At 41.7% G+C, this 26,404-nt stretch overlaps 1 protein-coding gene across 4 annotated transcripts in view; it reads left to right on the forward strand.

Moving 5' to 3' along the window:
• STAG2 (stromal antigen 2) overlaps positions 1–26,404 on the forward strand; it is a 178,014-nt gene that overhangs the window by 99,396 nt on the left and 52,214 nt on the right. For all 4 annotated transcript variants that reach the window (XM_024195504.2, XM_024195523.2, XM_024195514.2 and 1 more), the window contains exons 8-15: positions 2,282–2,433; positions 4,127–4,200; positions 4,301–4,424; positions 11,716–11,814; positions 11,919–11,998; positions 13,031–13,138; positions 19,382–19,493; positions 21,485–21,602. In XM_024195504.2, the coding sequence (XP_024051272.1) occupies positions 2,282–2,433; positions 4,127–4,200; positions 4,301–4,424; positions 11,716–11,814; positions 11,919–11,998; positions 13,031–13,138; positions 19,382–19,493; positions 21,485–21,602 (867 nt within the window). The remainder of the gene's footprint in view (positions 1–2,281; positions 2,434–4,126; positions 4,201–4,300; positions 4,425–11,715; positions 11,815–11,918; positions 11,999–13,030; positions 13,139–19,381; positions 19,494–21,484; positions 21,603–26,404) is intronic.

The raw sequence follows: 26,404 nt of genomic DNA on the forward strand, positions 1-26,404 counted from the left end.
TTGGAAATCTTAGATGTAATCTGCAGACCCCAGGTTGAAAACCACTGTTCTATGGTAACAGCAGACTTTCACAGACCCGTTAGACATAGTTTGTGAACCCCCAGGAGTCCACGGACCACAGGTTGAAAGCCACTGATTTAAATCCAGTAAAGTGATCATTTTAAATTATGGCCCTGATTCTGTAGTCCTGACTCCACATCAGTAGCTGCATACATGTCAGTGGAACTACTTTTGTAAAGTAAGTAGTAGGATCTGTATTATTGATACATGCAGTCTGTTTAAAGTAGGATTAACCAACAGTCATGGTTTAGTTGGTCTGAAGTGATTCTAACATCTGAAAATAGCTGCAACCTCATGGGGTTTCTCCATTCCTTAAAGGTCACAGAATGCCACATTATTCAGACCTCAAAGTTCTTCCGCACCTCTTTGTGCTAAAGTTCCTCAACGTATTGCCCTCTGTAGCAGGGTGTTGCAGGGCCTTCTTCCCCTGCTGTGCTGACAGAGTCACTCAGAAACCCTGGAGTTCAGTAGCCACTGGTGCCATTTATTTACAGGTTATGCTCCCACCACCTTTTCACCATACACAGCTTGGGTTCTAGAGTCTGCACCCAGGAGGGAAGAGATATCGCTCTGCTTCCACTTACTCACTTCCTCTTTCCTGGCTTCCTTCCTCTCAGCCTTTTATATAGCCCCAGGCTATTGGTGTCTCCCGTTCACCAATTAGGTGCAGGTTTCCTCTAGCCAGATCCAATTTACTTCCCTTAATGGGAGCTGGTGTGACAGAGGGCTGAGTCAGCAATTCTTGCTCAGCACCCTGTCACACCCTCCTACAGTGATATCTACTCAAACATTCTTACTTCCCTTCCTGCAGTGTCTACTCGTAGTATACCATTTCATCCCCGACCTTTGTGTGTTTTGACCCTGACATTATTACAAAAGTTATAGTGGGGCTAAATATATTGTTGATTGTCTCTGGTTTAGTGACTAGACATACTTGGTTATTTTCTGCTAAATGGAGAATAGCTTACCAAAAACAAATTTTGTTTTAAATTATATACTGCATTTTGGTCAGGTGTTTGGTTTCTGATTGGCTAATGCTGTTATGCTATTTCTGTAAATAAAATACAAGAATCCTAAAAAAAAGCTTTATTTTGTAAAGACTGTGAGTGAGGAGATGAGAAAAACCCAATACGGTAACGACTATGATTTTGGCACAGAATTTTTTAATAAATTTCACTGCAGACGTGGGGGGGGGGGGGGAAGGATAAGTCACAGAAGGGTCACCAAATAATGTAGTTCTTGCTACCTCAACATATACGAGCCTATAATGGGGTGAGGCCCAGGAGCCAGGGGTTGGAGAGGGAGCCCTCCCCTCATGCTCCCTGCAGGGGTCTGAGCCCTGCATCGGGTGTTGTGACCTGGTGCACAGGGTTGGAGCACCACTGAGTTTTGGCCGATCCATCCTTCTGACTCAAACTATGGAGGTGCGGATGGTCCAAACCTGAGTGACGTTGTGACCTAGTGTATGGGGTCACAACACCACTCAGTTTGGGGCCTAATCAATTGTGTTTTTACAGCCATTTCCAAGATTGCACAGATTTTATTCATATTCATGATTTCTGTGACCTCTATGAGAAAATCATAGTCCTAACGTTCTGTGACCTCCATTTGATGAGAGAGAAATTCTGACTTGGTTTTTGGAGGTTGAGTGATTGAGCAGTGGACTGTATTACTTAATTTAATGGTGGAGTCCTCTTAATTTAATGTTTCCATGGCAACACATTTTAACATTTATATATGATCAGCTAAATGAAATGCTAAATGAAGGCTCTGTTACATAAATGTATATGTTGCAGTTCAGAGATCACAATGATGGTCATAGTATGAAAAAGTAAATAGAATAAAATAAAATAAAAGCTAATTATTGAGTAAAAGTGTTAGGGCATTTTCACCACAAGTTTGTCTTATCTGTGCTTTTTATGCATTACTTGTATTGCTAACCAATTTGAATAAATAATACAGTTTGAGTAATTTTTTATTTTTCTACATTAGTAATCAGCAAAATTATGCTCTTATTTAAATAAGTCTGTAATTTTTATGGATATCTTAAAGTTTAAAACAGATGTATTGAAGATATTCACAACACTTTAATATATGTAGCAATTGTATTTACAAGTGGTACTAGAGTATTTTACTTGAATATTTAATATAACTCATTTGTTTTCATCTTTGTTACAAAGGTAACTTTTAAAATCAATTCTCACTTTTTACTTTTTTGTAGCTATGAAGCTGATGACTGCTTTAGTGAATGTGGCATTAAATCTTAGCATTAACATGGACAATACACAACGGCAGTATGAAGCAGAGCGAAATAAAATAATTGGAAAACGAGCTAATGATAGGCTGGAACTTTTGCTACAGAAGAGGAAGGAGGTTAGAGCAATTGTTAATATTTCTAGTTGCTGTGCGTGATTGGATGAAGGAGAGAAAATGTTTACGAAATGACAACAATTAATCTTGTATAAATTAGTTTTTGCAAAGGAAATTTTTTTGACATTTTGTTTCATCTTTAAATTGCACATAACTGTCAAATATTATTTTGCTAAACACTTAAACATGCTTGTGTTATAAAAGCTAGAAGGTCAGATCTTTTGGTTCAAATTGAACTCAGCTAGGTAATGAACAAAATTCACCATCCTTTGACTACTCTTTTTGGTCGAGGGTAAAGAAGTAGGTTATCTCAATGTAATAAACAGATGCCCTTGTCACAAAAAACAATCTCAGCAGAAAGTCCTTTGAACTATTTTCTTGTCCATAGAAGTTGTCCTATCTGAAGTCAAAGTTGAGGTAAAGCTGTTAACTTAAGCTGTCTCTATTTCCTTTCTGAACATAGGAAACTCTGCTAATTTACTGCTGTAGCACTTTTCATGAGCCCTAATTAATTTTAAACATTAAAAATGGCAAGTACTTTTATTTTTAAAAGATAAAAAATTAATAAATTAAAAACAATCTTCTTCCCCATATGTTAAAAATATTCTAGGTGATTAAAACAGAAAAATGTTTTTATTTTTCTTTTCACCCTTTATGCAATTATTTTCTAATTTTAGATTAAACAATGGAAATATACTATTAGATATTACTAGTAAGATGGTCTCATGTTTTGTCTTCCAAAGAGCTTCCATTTATGGCCCTGACCCTTTGAAGATTACACATGTATAGTCCTGTTTAATTCAGTGGGACTACTCATGTTTACAAGATTAGGTCTTGAATAGACAGCACACAGGTTCCAAAAGGGAAAGGGTGTAAGAATTGAGACTGCCCTGTCTTGTTTTGCCTATGTTTGGTTTTTAGACTTTCCCTGTCAGCTTTGGTTTAGCTTCAGCTTCAGCTTTATAGCTTTGGTTAATTCATCTATTTGTCTTCTGATTGTATGTTTGTAGCTTCTGCATTAAATTTAAGCTCCTGGTCCTTGCCTTTATAGCTCTGCACATTTCTTCTCTTCTGTGCACCCAAGCTCCACAGCTAACTGGATCCTTCATTTGTGTCTCACTGTTTTGTCTATGCTTTCTTCCACTTTCTCTCTCTATGTGGAAGCTGGACTGTTTTGCCTCCGTCATTTCTATTTTCCCATTCTTCCTTGAAATTAATTTCTTCACAAGTCCCTTATTCAATTTCCCTTTTTTCCTCCAGTGAAGCAATAGGGAGAGGGTTAAAACAGTGAACGCCAGATGTGGAAACACGATACATTTAATTTAAATTACTCTTTTCGCCAAACAAAATTATTAGACAAAAGGTTAGAATGCCTTTTAATAGGGGAGGAAAACATTTGGCCTCTTTTCTAGTTGTTAACATTATAGTTATCGACATGCTGTAATATTTAAAGTGTCTTAAATATTGGGGCATGATGCTGAAAACTGGCACTTACAAATATTCACTGCAGAGTAGACTGAACTGTCAAAACAATTTTGAATCAATTTTCTTTTTAGTAGAATCTGTCGTGTAAGACTCAAATAAAATAATAAACTATAAAAATATGCATGTGGTGCACTCCATCTAGTACCAAAATCATTTATAAGTACTTACATTTTACAATCATTCAGTGATTATATACTCTTTTTGTTTTCAGCTTCAAGAAAATCAGGATGAAATAGAAAACATGATGAATGCAATATTTAAAGGTGTTTTTGTGCATAGATACCGGTAAGTTTACTTGTTCTGTAATTTGTAGCTTTGTAAACTTTTTTGGGTTTGTTGTAAATACTTTACCTTTCACCATTACCTTTTTGTTTTCCCCTTGCAGAGATGCAATAGCTGAAATAAGAGCTATCTGTATTGAAGAGATTGGCATATGGATGAAAATGTATAGTGATGCCTTTCTTAATGACAGCTATTTAAAATATGTAGGTTGGACTATGCATGATAAGGTAAGCTGTATGTTTGAATAGTGCTGTTTGCACCCACAAGTTATTTTCTGGGGGAAAATCAGCTTCCCTATTTTCAAATTGCTAGACCTAGAATTAGCATTTGAGCAGAGAGAGAACCAAAACCAATTAAAAAAATTAATGTATTCAGTCCGTGATCCTATTTATACTGAAACTAGTGGCTAAACTATTGAGGTCTAGTAGTGCAATATATATTCAACTCATCCAATTGTGTATGAAAAATATAGCACCGTATCTGCCAACATTTTCACAATTTCCATAAAGTTAAGCACATTCACCTACATTTTCAAAAGTGAGCAGTGATTGTGGATGCTAAAATCTAAGTTTCTAACTTGACATCTCTAAAAGGGGCTTATTTTCAGAGGGTCGGTTCCACACACTTTATAAAAATCAGGTCACTTTAAGGCATCTCAGGATGGACAACTTAAAATTGCTAGTCACTTTTGGAAACTGTAGGTCTCAATTTATGTGACTAAATATGGATTCAAGTGGCGTAATTTTTCAGAGGTGTTGAACACCCTCAACTCCTATTGAAGTCTGGGAATGGTAGGTACTTCGTACCTCAGATGTGGGTATAGGCGCCTAACTTAGGTGCCCACGTTTTAAAATTTTGATCATGGTATATGGAATTTATATACTGATAGTCCTATTGTAAAATAGGGAATGTTGATGTGAGTGTTAGTTTCAACATTTTCTTGGGTTTTGGTTTATAGTATAAATACTGCATCAGTGCAGTTTAGTTTTTAAATAATTCATCTTGTTGTTTTTAAAAGAAAAAACTTTCCTGTCATATAAGAACTAATTGAGTTCATAATACCTCTGAATCTATTACTTTATTTCACAACATGGATTAAAGTTGTACAAATACATTTCTTACTAATTTATTTTTTAAAGTTTGATCGGATAATAGGGATTTTATTGGACTCATTCTCATCACATACGCTTTTTAAAAAGTAGATCATACATATTTTAGATAGAAGTTTAGATATCAAACATATTAAAGGAAATATCAACCATAAGAAAATACTTAATCTTTTAAAATGCCTGTTTAGTCAGTATCTTCAACACTGACTTCCTTTCTGTAATTTTCAGCTTCTTTATTTATATTATTTTTCACATTAACTATGACATTGGATTATGCCAACTGTTTCAGTTTCTCTGGCTGATGCTATTTGCTTGCTGTGGCAATTGAACAGTTTTGCTAGTTGCAAAAGTCTTAATCTGCTTTCTGCATCAGAGTAAAATTTAAATTTCAGGAGGGTTTGTCTGAGCGCCTGCTTTTGGCTTTCTGCTGTGGAAAAACTTGGTACTTATTTTTAAGTTGCTAGTTTGGATTGAGGTGCAAAAGCACTGTGTGGAATACTACACTAAAATGAACGTCTTAAGCACTAAAATTTTTCAAGTAATCGCACATGTGCATTCCACTTTTGGTGTGCACGTGCTCAATGCACAGTCGCCGAAAATTTTTCCCTCAGCGGTACCTGTCGGGGTGGCACAAGCACCCTGTGCTGCTGTGTACCTTTGGCGCCAGTAAAGCGCACAATTAAGTAGCTAGTTTGTGGTGTTTATTGGTTTTTCATCTGATTCTTGGTGCTGAGAGATGACTCAGTCAATGGGCTTCAAGCCCTGTCTCTCCTGCAACAAGGCTATGCCCCTGAGTGACCCACACTGAGGCTGCCTGAAGTGCCTGAGGGAAGATTATATTGGGGATCATTACCAAATCTGCAAGGATTTTAAGGCTTTCACAAAGAAGGCTTGGGAGGCCAGGCTAAAGTTTCTGCTCATGGAGGTGACAGTGAGACCTCCATCTGAGCCAGGCTGGTTGGACTCAGCACTGAGTGCCTCAGCGTAAGGAAGAAATGCTCCTCCTACCTTACCAGAGTCCCGGCACTGATCATTATTCCCAGTGCCTAGAAAGCATAAGAAACAGGCTGCCAAAAGTGGGCAATCATGGACACCGAAGACTGCCAGGCACTGGGGATCAGAGTAGAGTGCGGTCTAAATCCAGTCACTGGTCTGCATAGCTGGGGGTCAGGGCTGTGGGGGGGGTGGGGTCGGGGGGGGTCCAGCTCAGAGGGGCGGGGCGCAGGGGTGGGGGGGAGGGCGGGGGGGGGGGTGGGGGGGGGGGGGGGGCGGCGGCGGGGGGGGGGGTGCCGGCCTTCTTGTGGGGGCCCCTGGGGGGGCCGGGGGGAAATTGCCCCACTGCCCGCCCCCCCTCCCCCCCGGGGGGGGCCCTGGTTACGATGCACACCCTCGATGTTAGGAGAGCACTGTCCTTTTACTTGGACAGGACTAAGCCATTTAGAGTCTCGCCAAAGCTTTTTATCTCCATCGCAGAATGTTCTAAGGGTAACTCCATATCGACTCAAAAAATCTCTAGATGGATATCTGGATGCATTCACTTATGCTATCAATTAAAAGGCAAACAACCTCCAGCGGCGATCACGATGCACTCTACTAGATCCATATCAGCATCAGTAGCATTCCTACACAAGGTTCCCATTATAGACATTTGCAAGGCCGCCACCTGGGCCTCTGAACACACCTTAGCTAAACGTTATGCCGTCACGCAAGGCCTTCAGGTAGATACTCGACTTGGTTGAACTGTGATAGCTGCTGCTTTTTTGCCAACTCCAAAGCCCCTGCCGTCCTAGGAGGTCACTGCTCTTCAGTCACTTGGAGTGTTGCACCTACAGGAACGTCTCTCTCTCGAAGAAAAGGTTACTCACCTTGTGCAGTAACTGAGGTTCTTTGAGATGAGTGTCCCTGTGGATGCTCCACTACCCATCCTCTTTCCCTCTACTTCAGAGTTGGGGGCAGACTTTGGGGTGGAGAAGGAACCGAGGAGTCTGGGTTGCGCGTGTGCTACTGAGATGCCAACGGCGCGCAAGGTAGGCACCACGCGTGTGTGACCTGTATGGGCACTGCTGCAAAACTCTCTGAGCAAAGGCGCAGGGACACACCTTCCCGTGGAGTGGAGCATTCACAGGGACACTCATCTAGAAGAACTTCAATTACTGCACAAGGCGAGTAACCGTCTCTTTCCAAGTGCTTTGTCTGGTATCATCATGGACTGTTGGGCGTTAAGCACTGTAGAAATGCGACACACTCTCCAGTTCATTTTTATTGCCCCTTCCCTCCCACCCTCCCTCCCCATCCCTCTTCAGGGGACCTCTCTCACAAAAAACTTCTGCACCAGGAGGTTCAATTCCCTCCTTCAGTTGGGAGCCGTAGAAGAGGTTCTGCAGAAGTTAAGGGGGAAGGGTTTCTACTCCCATTATTTCCTAATTCTGAAGGCCAGGGGAGGTCTCAGGCTTATTCTAGACCTGTGCCAACTCAACACCTGTCTCAAAAAGATGATAAAGTTGCACATGATCACTCTGGTATCCATTATTTTCTCTCTGTATCCCGGAGACTGGTATGCCACCCTCGATTTAAGAGACGCCTACTTCCATGTGTCAATGTACCAAGAGCACAGAAGGTTCCTCAGGTTCGTAGTTCACACTGCCAATTCAAGGTGCTCCCGTTCAACCTGTCTGTTCACAAAATATATGGCTATAGTGGCCATTAGAGGAGATTAGTGGTGAAGGTCAACCCTTATCTGAACAACTGGCTAGTTGAGGGCCAGATCAGGGCTCAGTTGGTGTCCAGTGTTTGACTCATCCAGTCGATGTTCAAGGCCCTAGGCCTTCTAATCAACGCAGACAAGTCTACCCATTGTCTGGTACAGAGGATAGAGTTTATTGGACTGACCCAAGCTAGGGCAATCCTCCCAGAGTTATGTTTCCCTGGTGACACACCTCAAAGGTCATTCAGTCACAACAGCCCGAAACTGTGAGGATCCTAAGCCACATGGCCTCGTGAACTTATGTTGTACAACACATGAGACTGCACCTCTGACGCCTCCAGACATCGCTGGCCTCAGTATACTTGCCAAACTGTCTCCATCTGGATGCTGTACTCTCAGTACCTTCAGAGGTTCTCATCTCTTTAGATTGGTGGTTGGATCCTCTCAGTATTTGAACGGGCATTTCCTTTATCTGTTCTCAACATCAATGACTCTGGTCTCAGACACGTCAGCACTAGGGTGGGGAGCTCACTTGGGGCCCCTCGGAACTCAGGGCCATTGGTCTTGTGTGGAGTTCTCCTTTCATATCAACATCAGAGCTCAGAGTGGTTCGTATTGTCTGTCAGACTTTCCTGCCTCATATCGGGGCAGAAGTTTATTTGTTCTTACAGACAACACTGTCACCATGTTTTACTTAAACAGGCAAAAAGGAGCTCGTTCTTCCCTCCTTTGTCAGGAAGTAGTCCAGCTATGGGAATTTTGCATAGCCCATTCAATCAACTTGGAGGTCTCTTACTTTCTAGGGGTACAAAATGAGCTGGCAGATCACCTGAGCAGATCTTTCGCCAGTCACCATGAGCGGGGACTTTGCCCGGATGTAGCCAGAGACCTTTCCCAGCATTGGGGCACTCCCCAAATAGATCCGTTTGTGAACACAGACAACAGAAATTGTCACCAATTCTTATCCCTTCAAGGCTGCAGTCTGGGTTCCATCATGGACGCCTTCCTGCTATCCTGAACTGGACAGCTTTATTATGCTTTCCTCCCAATCCCAGTCCTACACACAGCACTATTAAAGATGAAGAGGGACCACACCTGGGTTATATTATTTTCCACTCTGCTAGACCTTTGTGGTGACTCCAGTCTTGCTCCTGGATTTGATGTTTCAGGAACATAGTGAGCTGCTCCACCCAAACCTGAGTTCTCTTCGTTTAACAGTCTGGAACAGTGGTGGGCAGCCTGTGGCCCGTGGGTAATCAGTTGGCGGGCCGCGAGACAGTTTGTTTACATTGACTGTCCGCAGGCACGGCCACCAACAGCTCCCAGTGGCCACAGTTCACTGTTTCTGGCCAATGGAAGCTGCGGGAAGCGGCGTGGGATGCAGGGACATGCTGACCGCTACTTCCCGCAGCTCCCATTGACTGGGAACGGCGAACTTCAGCCACTGGGAGCTGCGGGTGGCCATGCCTGTGGACGGTCAATGTAAACAAACTGTCTTGCGGCCTGCTAGCGGATTACACTGATGGGCCACAGGTTGCCCACCGCTGGCCTAGAAGCTCCCTGGCTAAATCCCAGAGAACAGATTTGTTTGGAGTGAGTTCGCCAGGTCTTACTAAGTAGTAAAATCCCCTCCACCAGAGCTGCCTACCTGTCAAAATGGAAGTGGTTCTCCATCTGGGCTTCCCAAGCCAGAGTCTCGCCGATGCAGTCATCCATTCAAAATATACTCGACTGTTTGTTACACCTAAATGGCAAGTCTTAGCAATTACCTCTGTCAAGGTTCACCTGGCAGCAAGATAAGCTTTCCACCCTCGGGTGGATAACTGTTCTGTTTTTTCCAATGACTTGACAGTCATGTTTCCCAAAGGCCTAGAAAGGTTGTACTCTCAAGTAAGGGACCCTGTTCCCCCTTGTCTTGTCAAAACCTATGGAACCCCCATTTGAGCTTTTAGCAACGTACTCCTTGCCATCGTCCAGGAAAAGCGTATTTTTTCTGATTCCCATCATTACTTCCAGAAGAGTCTCTGAACTCTGTGACCTCACATCAGAACCATATACAGTCTTCTTTAAAGATAAGATGTACTTACGTCCTCACCCCAGTTTCTTCCCCAAAATAGTTTAGCAATTTCATAGCAATCAATTTACCTACCTGGTTTTTACCCAAAACCTCATGCAAATAAGAATAAACAACAAATTCACTCTTTGGATGTTAGACAGGCTCTAGCATTCTACATAGAAAAGACTAAACTGTTTCGGCAGTCCTCCCAACTGTTCGTGGCTGTAGTGGACAGAATGAGAGGTCTCCCAATCTCATCACAAAGAATTTTGTCCTGGATAACTTTGTGTATTCTCACTCATTACGATCAGGCAGGTGTTTCACCACCAAGTAACCTGACTGCTCATTCCACAAGATCATAAGCATCCTCAGCAGCATTCTTAGCGCAGATCCCTATTAATGACATTTGTAAAGCAGGAACCTGGTCATCGGTGCACACATTCTCCTCCCATTACATCATGACCCAAGACTCTAGGGATAATGTCAAGTTTGGTTGGGCTGTGTTATAATCTGTGAACTCTGATCCTATATCACTGCTTGGGAGTCACCAAGAGTGACATGCACATGTGCAATCACTTGAAGAAAAAACAGTTACTAAACTTTCGTAACTGTTGTTCTTTGAGTTGTGTTGCACATGTCCATTCCATGATCCGCTCTCCTACATTTCTAAATCTGAGTTTCTGGAAAGAAGGAACTCACAGGGTGCGGGGTCAGCTGGGCGCTTTATACTGGTACTTACAGCGCATGGCAGCAGAGGGTACTCGAGCCACCCTGATGGGTACCACTGAGGGAAAAATTTCCAGTGACTGTGCGAAGGGTGCATGCATAACAAGAGTGGAATGAACATGTGTATGGCCCTACCAAATTCACAGCTATGAAAAATGCATCACGGACCATGAAATCTGGTCTTTTGTGTATTTTTACCCTGTACTATACAGATTTCACGGGGGAGACAATCATTTCTCAAGCTGGGGGTCCCGACCTAAAAGGGGTCTGTGGGAGGGGTGTCGCAAGGTTAATGTAGGGAGGTCGTGATATTGCCACCCTTACTTCTGCACTGCCTTCAGAGCTGCGTGGCCAGAGTGACGACTGCTGGCCACGCACCCAGTTCTGAAGGCAGTGCCCCACCAGTAGCAGCACAGAAGGTTGGCAATACCACAACCTGTCTACAATAACCTTGCAACCCCCTTTTGAGTTAGGACCCCTACAGATACAATGCCATGACATTTCAGATTTAAGTATCTGAAATCATTAAATTTACGATTTTAAAAATCCCATGACCATGAAATTGACCAAAATGGACTGTGAATTTGGTAGGGCCCTAGACATGTGCAACACATCTCAAAGAACAACAGTTACAAAGTTTGTAAATGTTTTTTACACCCTGAAAGTGTAAAAATAAGTATGTAGTGATGATACAAATGCAATTATGACATCAATATCATGATGATAATCTTTGGTAGTTTGTTGCTCAAGAGAAGAGCTGCTGATAATTATGCCAGTGATGTGGGAAAACAAGATAATGCGAGCCACAGGAACTTAATTTTATTTAGACAAATTCAGATTTTAGAGTGGAAAATTATATATGCTTTGAAGATGAAATACACTTCAAATACTTGGTTTTAATCTAGTTCTTAATTTGATTTTAGCAAGGGGAGGTAAGGCTCAAATGTCTTACTGCTTTGCAAGGACTTTACTATAATAAAGAGCTTAATTCCAAATTGGAACTCTTCACCAGTCGATTCAAGGTACGTATAGTTTGATATTTTCAAGAAAACCGACTTTAAGCTTTTTAAAAATTGTTCTATTGTACTTTGTGCTGCGTTGAAAATAGTTTCCTTTTTGTTCTTAGGATAGAATTGTGTCTATGACTCTTGACAAAGAATATGATGTTGCAGTCCAAGCAATAAAATTACTTACTCTTGTTTTACAGTAAGTATATATCTATTTCTGACCAATATGAAGTATAAGAACTTTAAAAATATCTCTGTGTGTAAGTGTAAGTCAGATGCCTCCATACAGAGTCTGAGAGAAGTTTGTCCATCTTACACTACTAGCACAATGATGTATTCTAGAAATAGTCAGCAGTGATATTTCCAGCGAGGATGTCATCCCAACCTTTACCCAATTTACACATTTAAATGCTAGAAATATTACGACACTCATTTCAATTTGAAGTTTTTCATAGTAGAGCTGAACTAAAAAAATATACTGCAGATGGGATGTGTCTGATAAGAGGCAATAATTGAACTAAGCTGACTCTTAGGTCACAACATACTGTGTCTTGGATATGTTTTAGAAAATGTAGTGTAACTTTGTGGAATGCTGTTTTAAAAACAGAACATTTTATATCTTGAGAACCTTTCTGACAATCAGTAGACAGTTTATTTCAAAGATATTCTCTGGTTAGGACTAGAATAGTTTCAGATTAAGGTCTTTTTCTAAACCAGATGCTATAGGTGAAATGGATACATGACACTAAAATCTTAGGGTGAGGTTAACCATTACTATAGGCCATTTAGAAAAAATCTTGATTAATTTTATTGGAAGATAGGAGTCCCCTAGAATGAGTTGAAAATCTTAACCCTAGTAGCTAACCTTTCTTATCCATAACAAGATGAGATGACATGAAGCAGAAGAACTAGCTTGCTATAGAGTATGTAACTGGAGACAGGCTTGGCTTGATTTTGTTTGAGAAGTAATAGTTTCAGTACCCTGTTGATTTAAAAGCATGGCACATGTAGGCAAAGCAAAGGGTTGCCCAACAAATTAGACTAATATTTTAGCAGTGCTGTATCCTCCATGTAGAAGGACTTTTCACTTGGGTTGGGTTTTTTTTTTTTTTTTTAAGGATTGAGTGAGGACATTTTAAAGACAAGGCTTTCTTTTGACTCTTCCCTTTTCTCCTGTCTAATGATAGAATTAACTTTTTTGTCTGTGTATTTTTTTCCTTTCTCTTCCTAGGAGTAGTGAAGAAGTTCTGACTGCAGAAGACTGTGAAAATGTCTATCATCTGGTTTACTCAGCTCACCGGCCAGTAGCAGTAGCTGCAGGGGAGTTTCTTTATAAAAAGTGAGGAGCAATATACTTAATGTTAATTGATTACCTTTTTATTGTATGGACTATCTAAAAAAGCATTAATATGGATATTTACCTTCTAGCTAGGAAAAGGGAAATCTGAGTAAGGAAGTAGGCTTTAAATTACTTTTGTTTTAAAATGTGGGACCACTGTAGATCCCAGTTCAGACTGTAAGTGACAAAGGCATGGATAACTTGTAGTGAGATCTACATTAAAAAAAAAAAAAAAAAAAAAAAGTCACAACCCAGGCTCAGATAGAAGCATTAGTCCTGGTGCTGGCTGTTTGGGAATCCGGAAACTGCAGGTAATCTGGCAAGACCCTACAAGTTGTAAACCTGTCTCATGAAATGTTTTAGAGAATTCTTAAAATACCTTTTCTGTGTAATGTAGCATTTACATAAAATATACACTTGCATAAGTAGTTCATAGTTTTCTTGCTTAATATGTGGCCATCCCAGCTAAATTATGCAAAGAATACACACTGTTCTCATGAATGCCATGTAAAATGTTGCATATATTACACTTAGAAGTGGTGATGTTTTAAGGAATGGACTAGGATGTGTATTGGTATTACTTTCTCTTACATGACTGATCCAGATTATTTTGGATTGTCTGCTGTCTTGGTACATCTGACAGCCATTGTGGTTTAGCTCGCTCCTGTAAGCTTCCATTTTTCTCATCATCTTTCAGTAAGAGTTCATGAAGAGTCTGTTAAATCTGTATCCATCAATTGGTAAATCTACAAGTCTATGGGATTTGAATTTGGTCCATACCCAAGCTTTTGTCCTTACCAAGCTTACCCTTTTGCGATAATGCTGTTTCTCTGTAATGTGTATTTTTACTGGCCGTTGCTTCAGCTAATCTTCTGACGATGGCAGATTGCATAAGCTGGATATAAAAGGGCTCTCAGTCCTTTTACTTATCAAACTATTACTGTGTAACTATTACATAGTTACTGAGATTGTAAGCTCTTTGCGGTAGGAACTCTTTTTGTACAGCTCCTAGCACAATGGAGTCATGGTCCATGGTTGGGGCTCTCAGGCAGTATGATATTACAAATAATAAATAATAATTACTTGGAATAGTGTGAAGTCCTTTTGTAAGACACCTACATTCTTTGAGAAATTTAGACCATTTATAAGAGATTATAAGAATGGATCATTTTGTTATGCAGACCTGCTATGATCTATGTGGAGTATCAGTGTCATTAAGACTTCAGCCTCAGTCCTGTAGACTTATGCACTTGCTCAACTTTAAACACTCGATTTGTCCCACTGAAATGAGTGTTCAAAGTTGGAGAACTCAAATGCTTAGTTAAGCACTTGCTTAAGCTTTTCTGGGATTTAAGGCCTAAATCCTGCATGCCTCTAATGGAAGGGCAGCTCTATCAATTCCTGAAACTTACAAAACTGCCTCTTGGAGGTCAAATCATAGAACTGGAAGAGACCTCAAGAGATCATCTCGTCCAGTCCCTTGCACTGATGGCAGGACTAAGTATTATTTAGACCGAGGTCGGCAACCAGCGGCACGCCTGCCAATTTTTACTGGCACGCTGCTGCCAGCCGGGTTTCCAGCCGCCGGGCCCGCTCAGCCCACTGCCAGCCTGGGATACCAGCCGCTGACCCCACTCACCTCGCTGCTGGTCTGGGGTTCCAGCCACCTGGCCCCCTGCCAGCTGGGGTCCGGGCCTCCGGCCCTGCTCCGCCCACTGCCGGCCTGAGGTACCGGCAGCCAGCCCAGGGCTCTGCTCCTGGCCTGGGCCCAGCGCTCTGCAGCTGCCCCCGGCTTCTAAAAAAAATCTTGCATATCTCGCACCCCCAGAAAGGGTGTCTCGCACCCCTGGAGGGTGCGTGCATCCCAGGTTAAGAACCACTGCACTAAACTGATCTGCATTTTAATTTAATTTTAAATGAAGCTTCTTAAACATTTTTAAAACCTTGTTTATTTTATATACAACAATAGTTTAGTTATATAATGTAGACTTAGAGAGACCTTCTAAAAATGTTAAAATGTATTACTGGTACGCGAAACCTTAAATTAGAGTGAATAAATGAAGACTCGGCACACCACTTCTGAAAGGTTGTCGACCCCTAATCTAGACCATCCCTGAGAGGTGTTTGTCTAACCTGCTGTTAAAAATCTCCAATGATGGAGATTCCACAACCTCCCTAGGCAATTTATTCCACTGCTTAACCACCCTGACAGGAAGTTTTTCTTAATGTCCATCCTAAACTGCCCATGCTGCAATTTAAGCCCATTGCTTCTTGTCTTATCCTCGGAGGTTAAGAAGAACAATTTTTCTTCCTCCACCTTGTATCAACCTTTGATGTACTTGAAAACTGTTATCATGCCCCTCTCAGTCTTCTCTTTTTCCAAACTAAACAACCCCAATTTTTTCAATCTTCCCTCATAGGTCATGTTTTCTAGACCTTTAATTATTTTTGTTGCTCTTCTCTGGACTTTATCCAATTTGTCCACATCTTTCCTGAAATGTGGTGCCCAGAATTGGACACAATACTCCAGTTGAGGCCTAATCAGCATGGAGTAGAGTAGAAGAATTACTTCTCATGTCTTTCTTACTAGACTCCTGCTAATACATCCCAGAATGATGTTCGCTTTTTTTGAAACTGTGTTACACTGTTGACTCATATTTAGCTTATGGTCCACTATGACCCTCAGATCCCTTTCCACAGTACTCCTTCCTGGGCAGTCATTTCCCATTTTGTGTGCAGCTGATTGTTCCTTCCTAAATGGAGTACTTTGCATTTGTCCTTGTTGAATTTCATCCTATTTACTTCAGACCATTTCTCCAGTTTGTCCAGATCATTTTGAATTTTAATCCTATCCTCCAAAGCACTTGCAACCCCTCCTAGCTTGGTATCATCCGCAAACTTTATAAGTGTACTCTCTATACCAGGGTGGCCAACCTGTGGCTCCGGAGCCGCATGCGGCTCTTCAGAAGTTAATATGCAACTCCTTGTATTAGGCGCTGACTCCGAGGTTGGAGCTACAGATGCTGTGGGGTGCTCACTGCTCAATCCCCTGCTCTGCCGTATGTCCTGCAACCACTCCACCCCTTCCCCCCAGGCCTCCTGCCCCTTCCCCCAAGCCTGCCATGCCCTCGCTCCTTCCCCCCCCCCCAGCCTCCTGTGCACTTCAAAACAGCTGATTGCGGTGGGCGGGAGGGAGGGGGAGGCACTGATGGGGAGGGGGCTGCCAGTGGGCAGGAGGCGCTGGGGGCTGGAGTGGGGGTAGCAGATGGGGGGCTGCTGACATATTACTGTGGCTGTTTGGCAATGTTCATTGGTAAATTCTGGCTCCTTCTTAGGCTCAGGTTGGCCACCCCTGCTCTATACCATTATCTAAATTATTGATGAAGATATTGAACAGAACTGGACCCAGAACTGATCCCTGCGGGACCCCACTCGTTATGTCCTTCCAGCATGACTGTGAACCACTGATAACTACGCTCTGGGAACAGTTTTCCAACCAGTTATGTACCCACCTTATAGTAGCTCCATCTAGGTTGTATTTCCCTAGTTTGTTACGAGAAGGTCATGCGAGACAATATTAAAAGGTTTACTAAAGTCAAGTTATACCACGTCTACCTCTTGCCCCTTATCCACAAGGCTTGTTATCCTGTCAAAGAAAGCTATTGGGTTGATTTGACATGATCTGTTCTTGCCTTCCTGCTGACTGTTACTTATCACCTTATCTTCTAGATGTTTGCAAATTATTTACTCCATTATCTTTCCGGGCACAGAAGTTAAGCTGACTGGTCTGTAATTCCCTGGGTTGTCCTTATTTCCCTTTTTATAGATTGGCACTATATTTGCCCTTTTCCAGTCTTCTGGAATCTCTCCCATCTTCCCTGACTTTTCAAAGATAATCGCTAATGGATCAGATATCTCCTCAGTGAGCTCCTTGAGTATTCTAGGATGCATTTCATCAGGTCCTGGTGACTTGAAGACATCTAACTTGTCTAAGTAATTTTTAACTTGTTCTTTTCCTACTTTAGCCTCTGATCCTACCTCATTTTCACTGACATTCACTGTGTTAGATGTCCAATCACCACCAACCTTCTTGGTGAAAACCGAAACAAAGAAGTCATAAGTGCACTTCTGACATTTCCACATTTTCTGTCTCCCCCCCTCCCTTCCCCCCCAGTTGAGTAACGGGCCTACCCTGTCCTTTGTCTTCCTCTTGCTTCTAATGCATTTGTAGAATGTTTTCTTGTTACCCTTTATGTCTCTTAAAAAAGAACAGGAGTACTTGTGGCACTTTAAAGACTAACACATTTATTTGAGCATAAGCATTCGTGGGCTACAGCCCACGTCATCGGATGCATTGCACGAAAGCTTATGCTCAAATAAATGTGTTAGTCTCTAAGGTGCCACAAGTACTTCTGGGTTTTTTTGCAGATACAGACTAACACGGCTGCTACTTTGAAACCTGTCTTTATGTCTCTAGCTAGTTTGATCTCGTTTTGTGCCTTAGTCTTTCTAATTTTGTCCCTACACACTTGTGTTGTTTGTTTATATTCATCCTTTTTAATTTAACCTAGTTTCCACTTTTTGTAGAACTTTTTTTTTAATTTTTAGATCATTTAAGATCTCCTGGGTGAGCCAGGGTGGTCTCTTGCCATACTTCCCATCTTCCCTACATAGTGGGATAGTTTGCTCTTGTGCCCTTAATAATGTCTCTTTGAAAGAATTGCCAACTGTTTTCAATTGTTTTTCCCATTAGACTTGCTTCCCATGGAATCTTACCTACCAACTCCGAGTTTGCTAAAGTCTGCCTTCTTGAAATCCATTGTCTTTATTTTGCTGTTCTCCCTCCTACCATTCCTTAGAATCATGAACTCTATCATTTCATGATCACTTTCACCCAAACTGCCTTCCACTTTCAAATTCTCAACTAGTTCCTCCCTGTTTGTCAAAATCAAATTTAGAACAGCCTCTCTCCTAGTAGTTTTCTCCACCTTCTGAAATAAAAAATTTTCTCCAATACATTCCAAGAATTTATTGGATAATCTGTGCCTTGCTGTGTTATTTTCCCAACAGATGTCTGAGTTGTTGAAGTCCCCCCATCACCACCAAGTCCTGTGCTTTGGATGGTTTTGCTAGTTGATTCATCCTCTTTCCCTGCTATAACAACCCATGCTCCCCCCACATTCCAACTCTTCTCCCACGTCTCCATGTTTTTGACTTACCTGTGGGCTTTCCCCAAGCATGCTCAGAGGCTAGATCAGATATCTGTTTCAAAAAAGCATGCTTTTGCAAAGCGCTGTTATTTTGCTCAGAAGTTGATCAGATGCCTGTTTCAGAAAAGTAAAGAGCAATGCTTCACTCTCCAATTAGTAATACTTTTCTTCCTTTTTCCTGATACTGTTTTCATTGCTTCCTAGTCTTCTGAATGGGGGGTGGGGTCTGTAGAGGCAATTTCATAAAGGAGTAAGGAATTCTAGTTACGAATAATTGGAGTTCATGAAGTTCTGCAGGTCCACACTGATCCTTCCATTCCTCTTAGAAGCTTTTGTGATTGCTATAGCATCCATCTGAAGCACACCGTGAAATCAAAAGGCAGCACCTATAAAACTGATTGAAAGGCAGCTTGTTCAATCAACCCTCTCCCTTCAAAATAATCTAGATCCACAAGTAAAACATGCACATTATACAGTAGTCTGCATCAGTCTTGTAGTAACATCAGTGTCTTGATATGAACTGATTATGACAATATTAAATTTTACATTGTAGTATTGCTTACAGCAGTTCATTTGTATCCTAAACTGTGACAGTATTGTTCAGTGTAATTGCATTTTCCCTTTCCACATTAACAAAAGGAACTGATAAAAAGATACAGTGCTTAACATAGAACTTGGACATTCACTGTGGCAGGATAATTAGTTAAATAGTTTGGTTACGTTTTTTTTAAAAATATATATATTTTATGTGAATAAGAGCATCTGAGCTTCAGTTATTTAGGATAAAATTAAGAATGATTATTCCTTGTGCTTCAGAGATAAATGATCACCGGCTGGTGTCAAGAAATATGCTTCCGGAGTACAGGATTGCACAGATAGGTGCATTAATAGGGGTTTACATCTTCCTTTGAAATATTTAGCATTGGTTACTGTTGGAAACAGGATACTAATACCGTTAGTCTATTTCAGTATAGCATTTCTTATTTCCTTCAAGGAGAAAATATTTTATGTTAAAAATATTTTATTTTCTTAGGCTTTTCAGTCGCAGAGAGCCTGAAGATGATGGACTGCTTAAAAGGAGGGGGAGACAAGGTCCAAATGCTAATCTTGTGAAGACTTTGGTGTTTTTCTTTTTGGAAAGCGAAGTAAGTTGAGTTTCACATTATCCATTTTATCACTGTGGCTAAGGCCTTGTCTACACTTGTGGGGCGGAGAATCGATCTAAGTTACGCAACTGCAGCTATGTGAATAACGTAGCTGAAGTCGACTTAGACCTACTCACCGCGGTGTCTTCACTGCAGTGAGTCAACTGCTGCCGCTCCCCCGTCGACTCTGCCTGCGCCTCTCGCGGCGGTGGAGTACAAGAGTCGACGGGAGAGCACTCGGGGCTCGATCGCTGTGGGTAGTGTAGACATACCCTAAGAGAGAATTCCATTCTTTCCTGCTCTCATGTACTACATGTCCATCCTGGTTTCCTGTTTTAAATCGTTACTCTGGGAAACTAGACTTTATTCTTTATAGTGTAGTATATCATTGAAGATCTGCAGAGTACAGGAACCCATTTAATGGAATAGACAGCCAGTCACTGAAAACCGTATGATTGATTGATATATTACTCCTGAGGGCATTCTGCGCCAAAAAAATTAAAATTCTGCAAATTTTATTTGTCAAATAAATGTGGAGGCTCCAGCATGGCATTGGGGAGCACAGGCCACTGAGATCAATGTGCAGCTCTCCCCGCCCCCCAGGACAGTGGTGAGGCCGCATCCAACTCTGATGTAGCACAAGGACATGGCCAGTCCCAGAAACACCCCATGTCCCTGCTCCGCTGTGTGGGCAGCAGGCTCTGCAAGGCAGGATCCAAGTGTCGGGGGGATCCAGGTGTGGGTTGAGAAGATTCGGGGGGGGGCAGGCTGGGGGGGGGGGGGGGGGGGGGGAAGGATCTGGATGCACAAGGGCTTTTTGGGGGTTCTGGGTTCAACAGTAACGGGACTCTGCAGGGGAATACAGGTGAAGGTGGTTGGGGCTCAGTGGTGATGGGGGGGGGGGGGATTAAGCTGGGGGGGGGGGGTCCGGGGGGGGGGGGCAGATGCTGGGGGAGTGGGGATCCAGGTGCAACTAGTTGGGGCTTGGGAGGTGAGGATCCAAGTGCCAGTGGCTCGTCGGGGTGGTCCAGGTGCAGGGGGAATGGGGCTCATTGGGGGGGGTGGAGGGGGTTCTGAATGTGGGGGCTGAGGCTCAGCAGGAGAGTCTGGGTATGAGTCTGGATGCATGGGGGTTGGGCAGACGGGGGAGCAGCTCCCTGTACAGGAATCTCTCCCCCTGCAGCTGAGGAGCGATAGGTGCAGGAAAGGGGCAGGGGGATGGTGATTTGCGGAGCTTCTGCAGCTGGGAGATAAATCTCGGGTTGGGTCTGACCCAGCCCCAGATGCTGTGCAGGGGAAGAGGAAGTCTCGTCTTCCCAAGCCCAGCTGTGACTAGTAGCTGAGCCTGGCGCAGGGTAGGAGCCACCAGCTGGGTCTTCCCCCTGTCCCGCCTCCTTCCCCACAGTCATTTACCTCTCTGCCAGCTGCCCAGGGCACCACAAACATACTGCTGGAGAGGGTCACATGACTGCTCTTGTAGCTTCCCTTTGCTTCCCTGTCAGAAAGTCATTTTTCTGTTGGAAAGTAAAGAAATCTGCAGGGGACGTAAATTCTGCACATGTGCAGTGGCGCAGAATGCCCCCAGGAGTAAAAAAGCAATAAGAAAATGGAGGACAAAGAAGTTTGGGCCTTGCTAGGTGTTGAATGTCTCCTGTATGAATGGGAGATAAGAGTGCTCAGTGTCTTGCAGCATCAGACCTGTTAGTTGGGAAAATTAGGCACAGTCTTCTCACATAATAGGTCTGGATTCAGACAACTCACAAAGTTTGCTTTCTGCTGCTTCAAATTCTGTCCAAATAACTGTTAGTAACTCAGCAAATTGAAAATGTTAAAATATAAACCAAAGAGGAAGTTGGTAAGAATGTTTGTACTTTAAAAGTCACTATTTCATATTTGGTGTAACAGTGTCGAGATCTCTGGATTAATGTGCCACAAAGATAAAAACTATCTTTTTCATTGCCTGGGGAGTATAACTAATGTATTTTTTTTAGTTACATGAGCATGCTGCTTATCTTGTGGACAGCATGTGGGACTGTGCAACAGAACTCTTGAAGGACTGGGAATGTATGAATAGTCTTCTGTTGGAGGAGCCGCTCAATGGAGAGGAGCGTAAGAGATTTCATTATATCTTGCTGTCCAAATTGATACATTGTTCATTTTTCAGCATTTGATATAGTTGAGATAGTGAAACTAACTCGCCCAAATTTTTGGAATAATTTAAGCAGAATGTAAATAACTTCAGATTGATATGGACTGCCCAGACTAGATCACTAATGATTTGACTAATTGTAGTCACAATGGAGTTAGTACATGATGGTTAAAATTACTGTCTATGTGAGAAGCCTTTATTCATATGATAACTTTTAACTAGGGCTGTCATGCAATTAAAAACTTAATCACGCTTTAAACAATAATGGAATGCAATTTATTTAAATATTTTTGGATGTTTTCTACATTTTCAAATACATTGATTTCAATTACAATACAGAATACAAAGTATACAGTGCTCACTTTACACTGTAAAGTGTAATATTTTTTATTACAAATATTTGCACTGTAAAAAAAAGAAATAGTATTTTTCAATTCACCTAATACAAGTACTGCAGTGCAATCTCTTTATCATGAAAGTTGAACTTACAAATGTAGAATTTTATGTATTTAAAAAAAACCCTGCATTCAAAAACAAAACAATGTAAAACTTTAGAGCTTACAAGTCCACTCAGTCCTCCTACTTGTTCAGCCAATCGCGAAGAGAAACAAGTTTGTTTACATTTACGGGAGATAATGCTGCTCACTTCTTAATTTTACAATCACCTGAAAGTGAGAACAGGCATTCGCATGGCACTGTTGTAGCTGGTGTCGCAAGATATTTACGTGCCAGATGCGCTAAAGATTCATATGCCTCTTCATGCTTTTGCCATAGTTCCAGAGGACTGTGGGTCGAGTGCTGTAGCTATCTTTAGAAATTTCATATTGGTATCTTTGCAGTGAAAGTGTTCTTAAAACAAAGATGTGCTGTGTCATCATCCAAGACTGCTATAACATGAAATATATGGCAGAATGCAGGTAAAACAGAGCAGGAGACACAATTTTCCCCCAAGGAATTCAGTCACTAATTTAATTAACGTATTTTTTTTTTTTAATGAGCATCATCAGCATGGAAGCATGTCCTCTGGAACGATGGTGCAGTTATGTAACAAAAAAAACTACATTTGTAAGTTGCACTTCCATGATAAAGAGATTGCTCTACAGTACTTGTATGAGATGAATTGAAAAATACTATTTGTTTTGTTTATAATTTTTTTACAATGCAAATATTTGTAATAAAAAAAGTGAGCACTGTACACTTTGTATTCTGTGTTGTAATTGAAATCGATACATTTGAAAATGTAGAAAAACATCCAAAATATTTAATAAATTTCAATTGATATTGTTTAGCAGTGCGATTAATTTTTTTGAGTTATCGCGTGAGTTAACTGCGATTAATCGACAGCCCTACTTTTAACCTTTTGACGCTTGAAAGTCTACTGTGCCCATTGACGATGTCCTTTTGTGGTAAGAAATTCTGACACCACCACTGCCAGAGATTAAATTCTCTTAAAGGAATAGTAAACTTTCCCACTAAAGATTGAAAGCCAGTTAAATTAGTGTGCTGGACAGGCATTTGTGTGTATGCATTTATATTTGCAAATGCAGAGATCTGAACTTTGCCTTCAGGTGCATACACAACTTCCTCACACAAAAATAGTGTAATGTTAAGTCATAGATATTTCCAAAGGGGTTGGGTTGTTAAATGAAATTAACTAGAAGTTTAAAACTGTCATTCTGGTGCCTGCTGCTTGTCCCCCAGAAGCAGTGCTCCAAAGTGGAAGGATAAGGATGTTTTCTTAATTCACCCTCTGTAAAAGAAGTAGGAGGATCAGTGTGGTGTAGATTCTTCTTTAAACCAGCCCTGAGTGTTTCCAAAAACCAGAAATCGCAGAATTTGTAACACATTTATGATCAACAGAAGCTCTATTTAGGAGAGTTGTTGCTTTGAGCTTTCCAGAAAGCCCAGATTCTTGGAGTGGCCTCTGCACATTCACACTCTTGGGATGCACTGGAAGTGTATCTTGGACCAGTGGAACCTATCAATAGCAATGCCTGTTAGAATGCTCTTGTGACCCCGTCTCTCTCCTTTCTCCTTTGAACGTTCAGAGGGTGGGAGTAAAATAGGCAGTGTAGTGTGTTCACTGCCTCAGTTCCTTCTAACCACAGCCACCAGGAACTTCACAAAGTCCTTGGACACGGATTCATCAAAATGAATCATTCTCAGTACTGCCACCTTCATACTTTAGTCAGATGTTAGTTCTTTATTTTTCATAATTCCTTTTATTGTGTTTTGAGTAAAAATGGTATAGGTCCTTGATTTCTAATATGTGAGAACCAAAGACAATGAAGCTAGGTTTCAAGAGGTAAACTTCTTGCCTTGCTGTTTTTCCTGCTTTGAGTGCACATATGCGTTGTTTGACTGGACAGCAGGAGAGATCCCGTGCTGTTTTATTGCTCCATATGCAGCAGCTTCACAAGGGCCAAAAAGGAACATAAAAAATGCTTCCAAGCAGTGCTATTATAGGAAGCATAGGCAGCTAAACCTTCCATTTCCAAAATGCAGGGAAATTTAGGTGCTGGGAAAGCAGCCTCAGCTCTGAGACTGAAGGGGTTGAAAAGACCAGCTAAGTCCCGGCACAGATTTCAGCCCGTGACTAGAGCCTAACCTAACATAAATTGCTGTTCACTGTGAATATGCAAAGGCTGGGTCTGACTCAGCATAAACACCTGGCCTTATAGGTATCTGCCTCTGCAAAAAGAGCCAATCCTGGAGATCATGTGACTAAGGATCTGGGACTTCCAGTTCCACACACTGAAGTGCAAAAGTCGTACCTATAAGGTCCATCCTTGGCACAGTGAAGGATGATATTAAGGACCAGGGGTGTATCATGGATCCACACCCTACCCTGGATCAAACACTATTGTTCTCATGCTCAAAACCTCATTGTAAGCTGATAAAGCATATAATCACAGACTTTAAGGTCAGAAGGGATCATTATGATCATCTAATCTGATCTGCACAACGCAGGCCACAGAATCTCACCCACCCATTCCTGTATCAAACCTATGTCTGAGTCACTGAAGTCCTCAAATCATGGTTTAAAGACTTCAAGGTGCAGAGAATCTTCCAGCAAGTGACCCATGCCCCACGCTGCAGAGGAAAGCTAAAACCCCCCAGGGCCTCTGCCAATCTGCCCTGGAGGAAAATTCCTTCCCGACCCCAAATATGGCGATCAGCTAAACCCTGAGCATATGGGCAAGACTCACCAGCCAGACACCCAGGAAAGAATTCTCTGTAGTAACTCAGACCCCACCCTATCTAACATCCCTTCACAGGCCATTGGGCATATTTACCACTAATAGTCACACACCAATTCATTGCCAAAATTAGGCTATCCCATCATACCATCCCCTCCATAAACTTATCAAGCTTAATCTTGAAGCCAGATATGTCTTTTGCCCCCACTGCTCCCCTTGGAAGGCTTCTTCCAGAACTTCACTCCTCTGATGGTTAGAAACCTTCGTCTAATTTCAAGTCTAAACTTCCTGATGGCCAGTTTATATCCATTTGTTCTTGTGTCCACATTGGTACTGAATTTAAATAATTCCTCTCCCTCCCTGGTATTTATCCCTCTGATATATTTATAGAGAGCAATCATATCTCCCCTCAGCCTTCTTTTGGTTAGGCTAAACAAGCTGAGCTCTTTGAGTTCTCCTTTCATAAGACAGGTTTTCCATTCCTCGGATCATCCTAGTAGCCCTTCTCTGTACCTGTTCCAGTTTGAATTTATCCTTTTTAAATATGGGAGATCAGAACTGCAGACAGTATTGCAGATGAGGTCTCACCAGTGCCTTGTATAACAGTACTAACACCTCCTTATCTCTACTGGAAATAACTCGCCTGATGCATCCCAAGACTGCATTAGCTTTTTTCACGGCCATATCACATTGGCGGCTCATAGTCATCCTGTGATCAACCAATACTCCAAGGTCCTTCTCCTCCTCTGTTACTTCCAACTGATGCATCCCCATCTTATAACATTAGTTCTTGTTATTAATCCCTAAATACATGACCTTGCACTTTTGACTATTAAATTTCATCCTATTACTATTACTCCAGTTTACAAGGTCATCCAGATCTTCCTGTATGATATCCCGGTCCTTCTCTGTATTGGCAGTACCTCCCAGTTTTGTGTCATCCGCAAACTTTATTAGCACATTCCCACTTTTTGTGCCAAGGTCAGTAATAAAAAGATTGGTCCCAAAACTGATCCCTGAGGAACTCCACTAGTAACCTCCCTCCAGTCTGACATTTCACCTTTCAGTATGACCTGTTGTAGTCTCCCCTTTAACCAGTTCCTTATCCACCTTTCAATTTTCATATTGATCCCCATCTTTTCCAATTTAGCTAATAATTCCCCATGTGGAACTGTATCAAATGCCTTACTGAAATCGAGGTAAATTAGATACACTGCGTTTTCTTTGTCTAGAAAATCTGTTACCTTCTTGAAGGAGATCAGGTTGGTTGGCACGATCTACCTTTTGTAAAACCATGTTGTATTTTGTCCCAATTACCATTGACCTCAATGTCCTTAACTACTTTCTCCTTCAAATTTTTTTCCAAGACCTTGCATACTACAGATGTCAAACTGACAGGCCTGTAGTTGCCCGGATCACTTTTTTTCCCTTTCTTAAAGATAGGAACTATGTTAGCAATTCTCCAGTCATACGGTACAACCCCTGAGTTTACAGATTCATTAAAAATTCTTGCTAATGGGCTTGCAATTTCATGTGCCAGTTCCTTTTATCTGGGTCCCCTG

The sequence above is a fragment of the Terrapene carolina genome, unplaced genomic scaffold, assembly GCF_002925995.2.
Source record: "Terrapene carolina triunguis isolate 2854851 unplaced genomic scaffold, T_m_triunguis-2.0 Scaffold131, whole genome shotgun sequence".
Classification (NCBI taxonomy): Eukaryota; Metazoa; Chordata; order Testudines; family Emydidae; genus Terrapene; species Terrapene triunguis.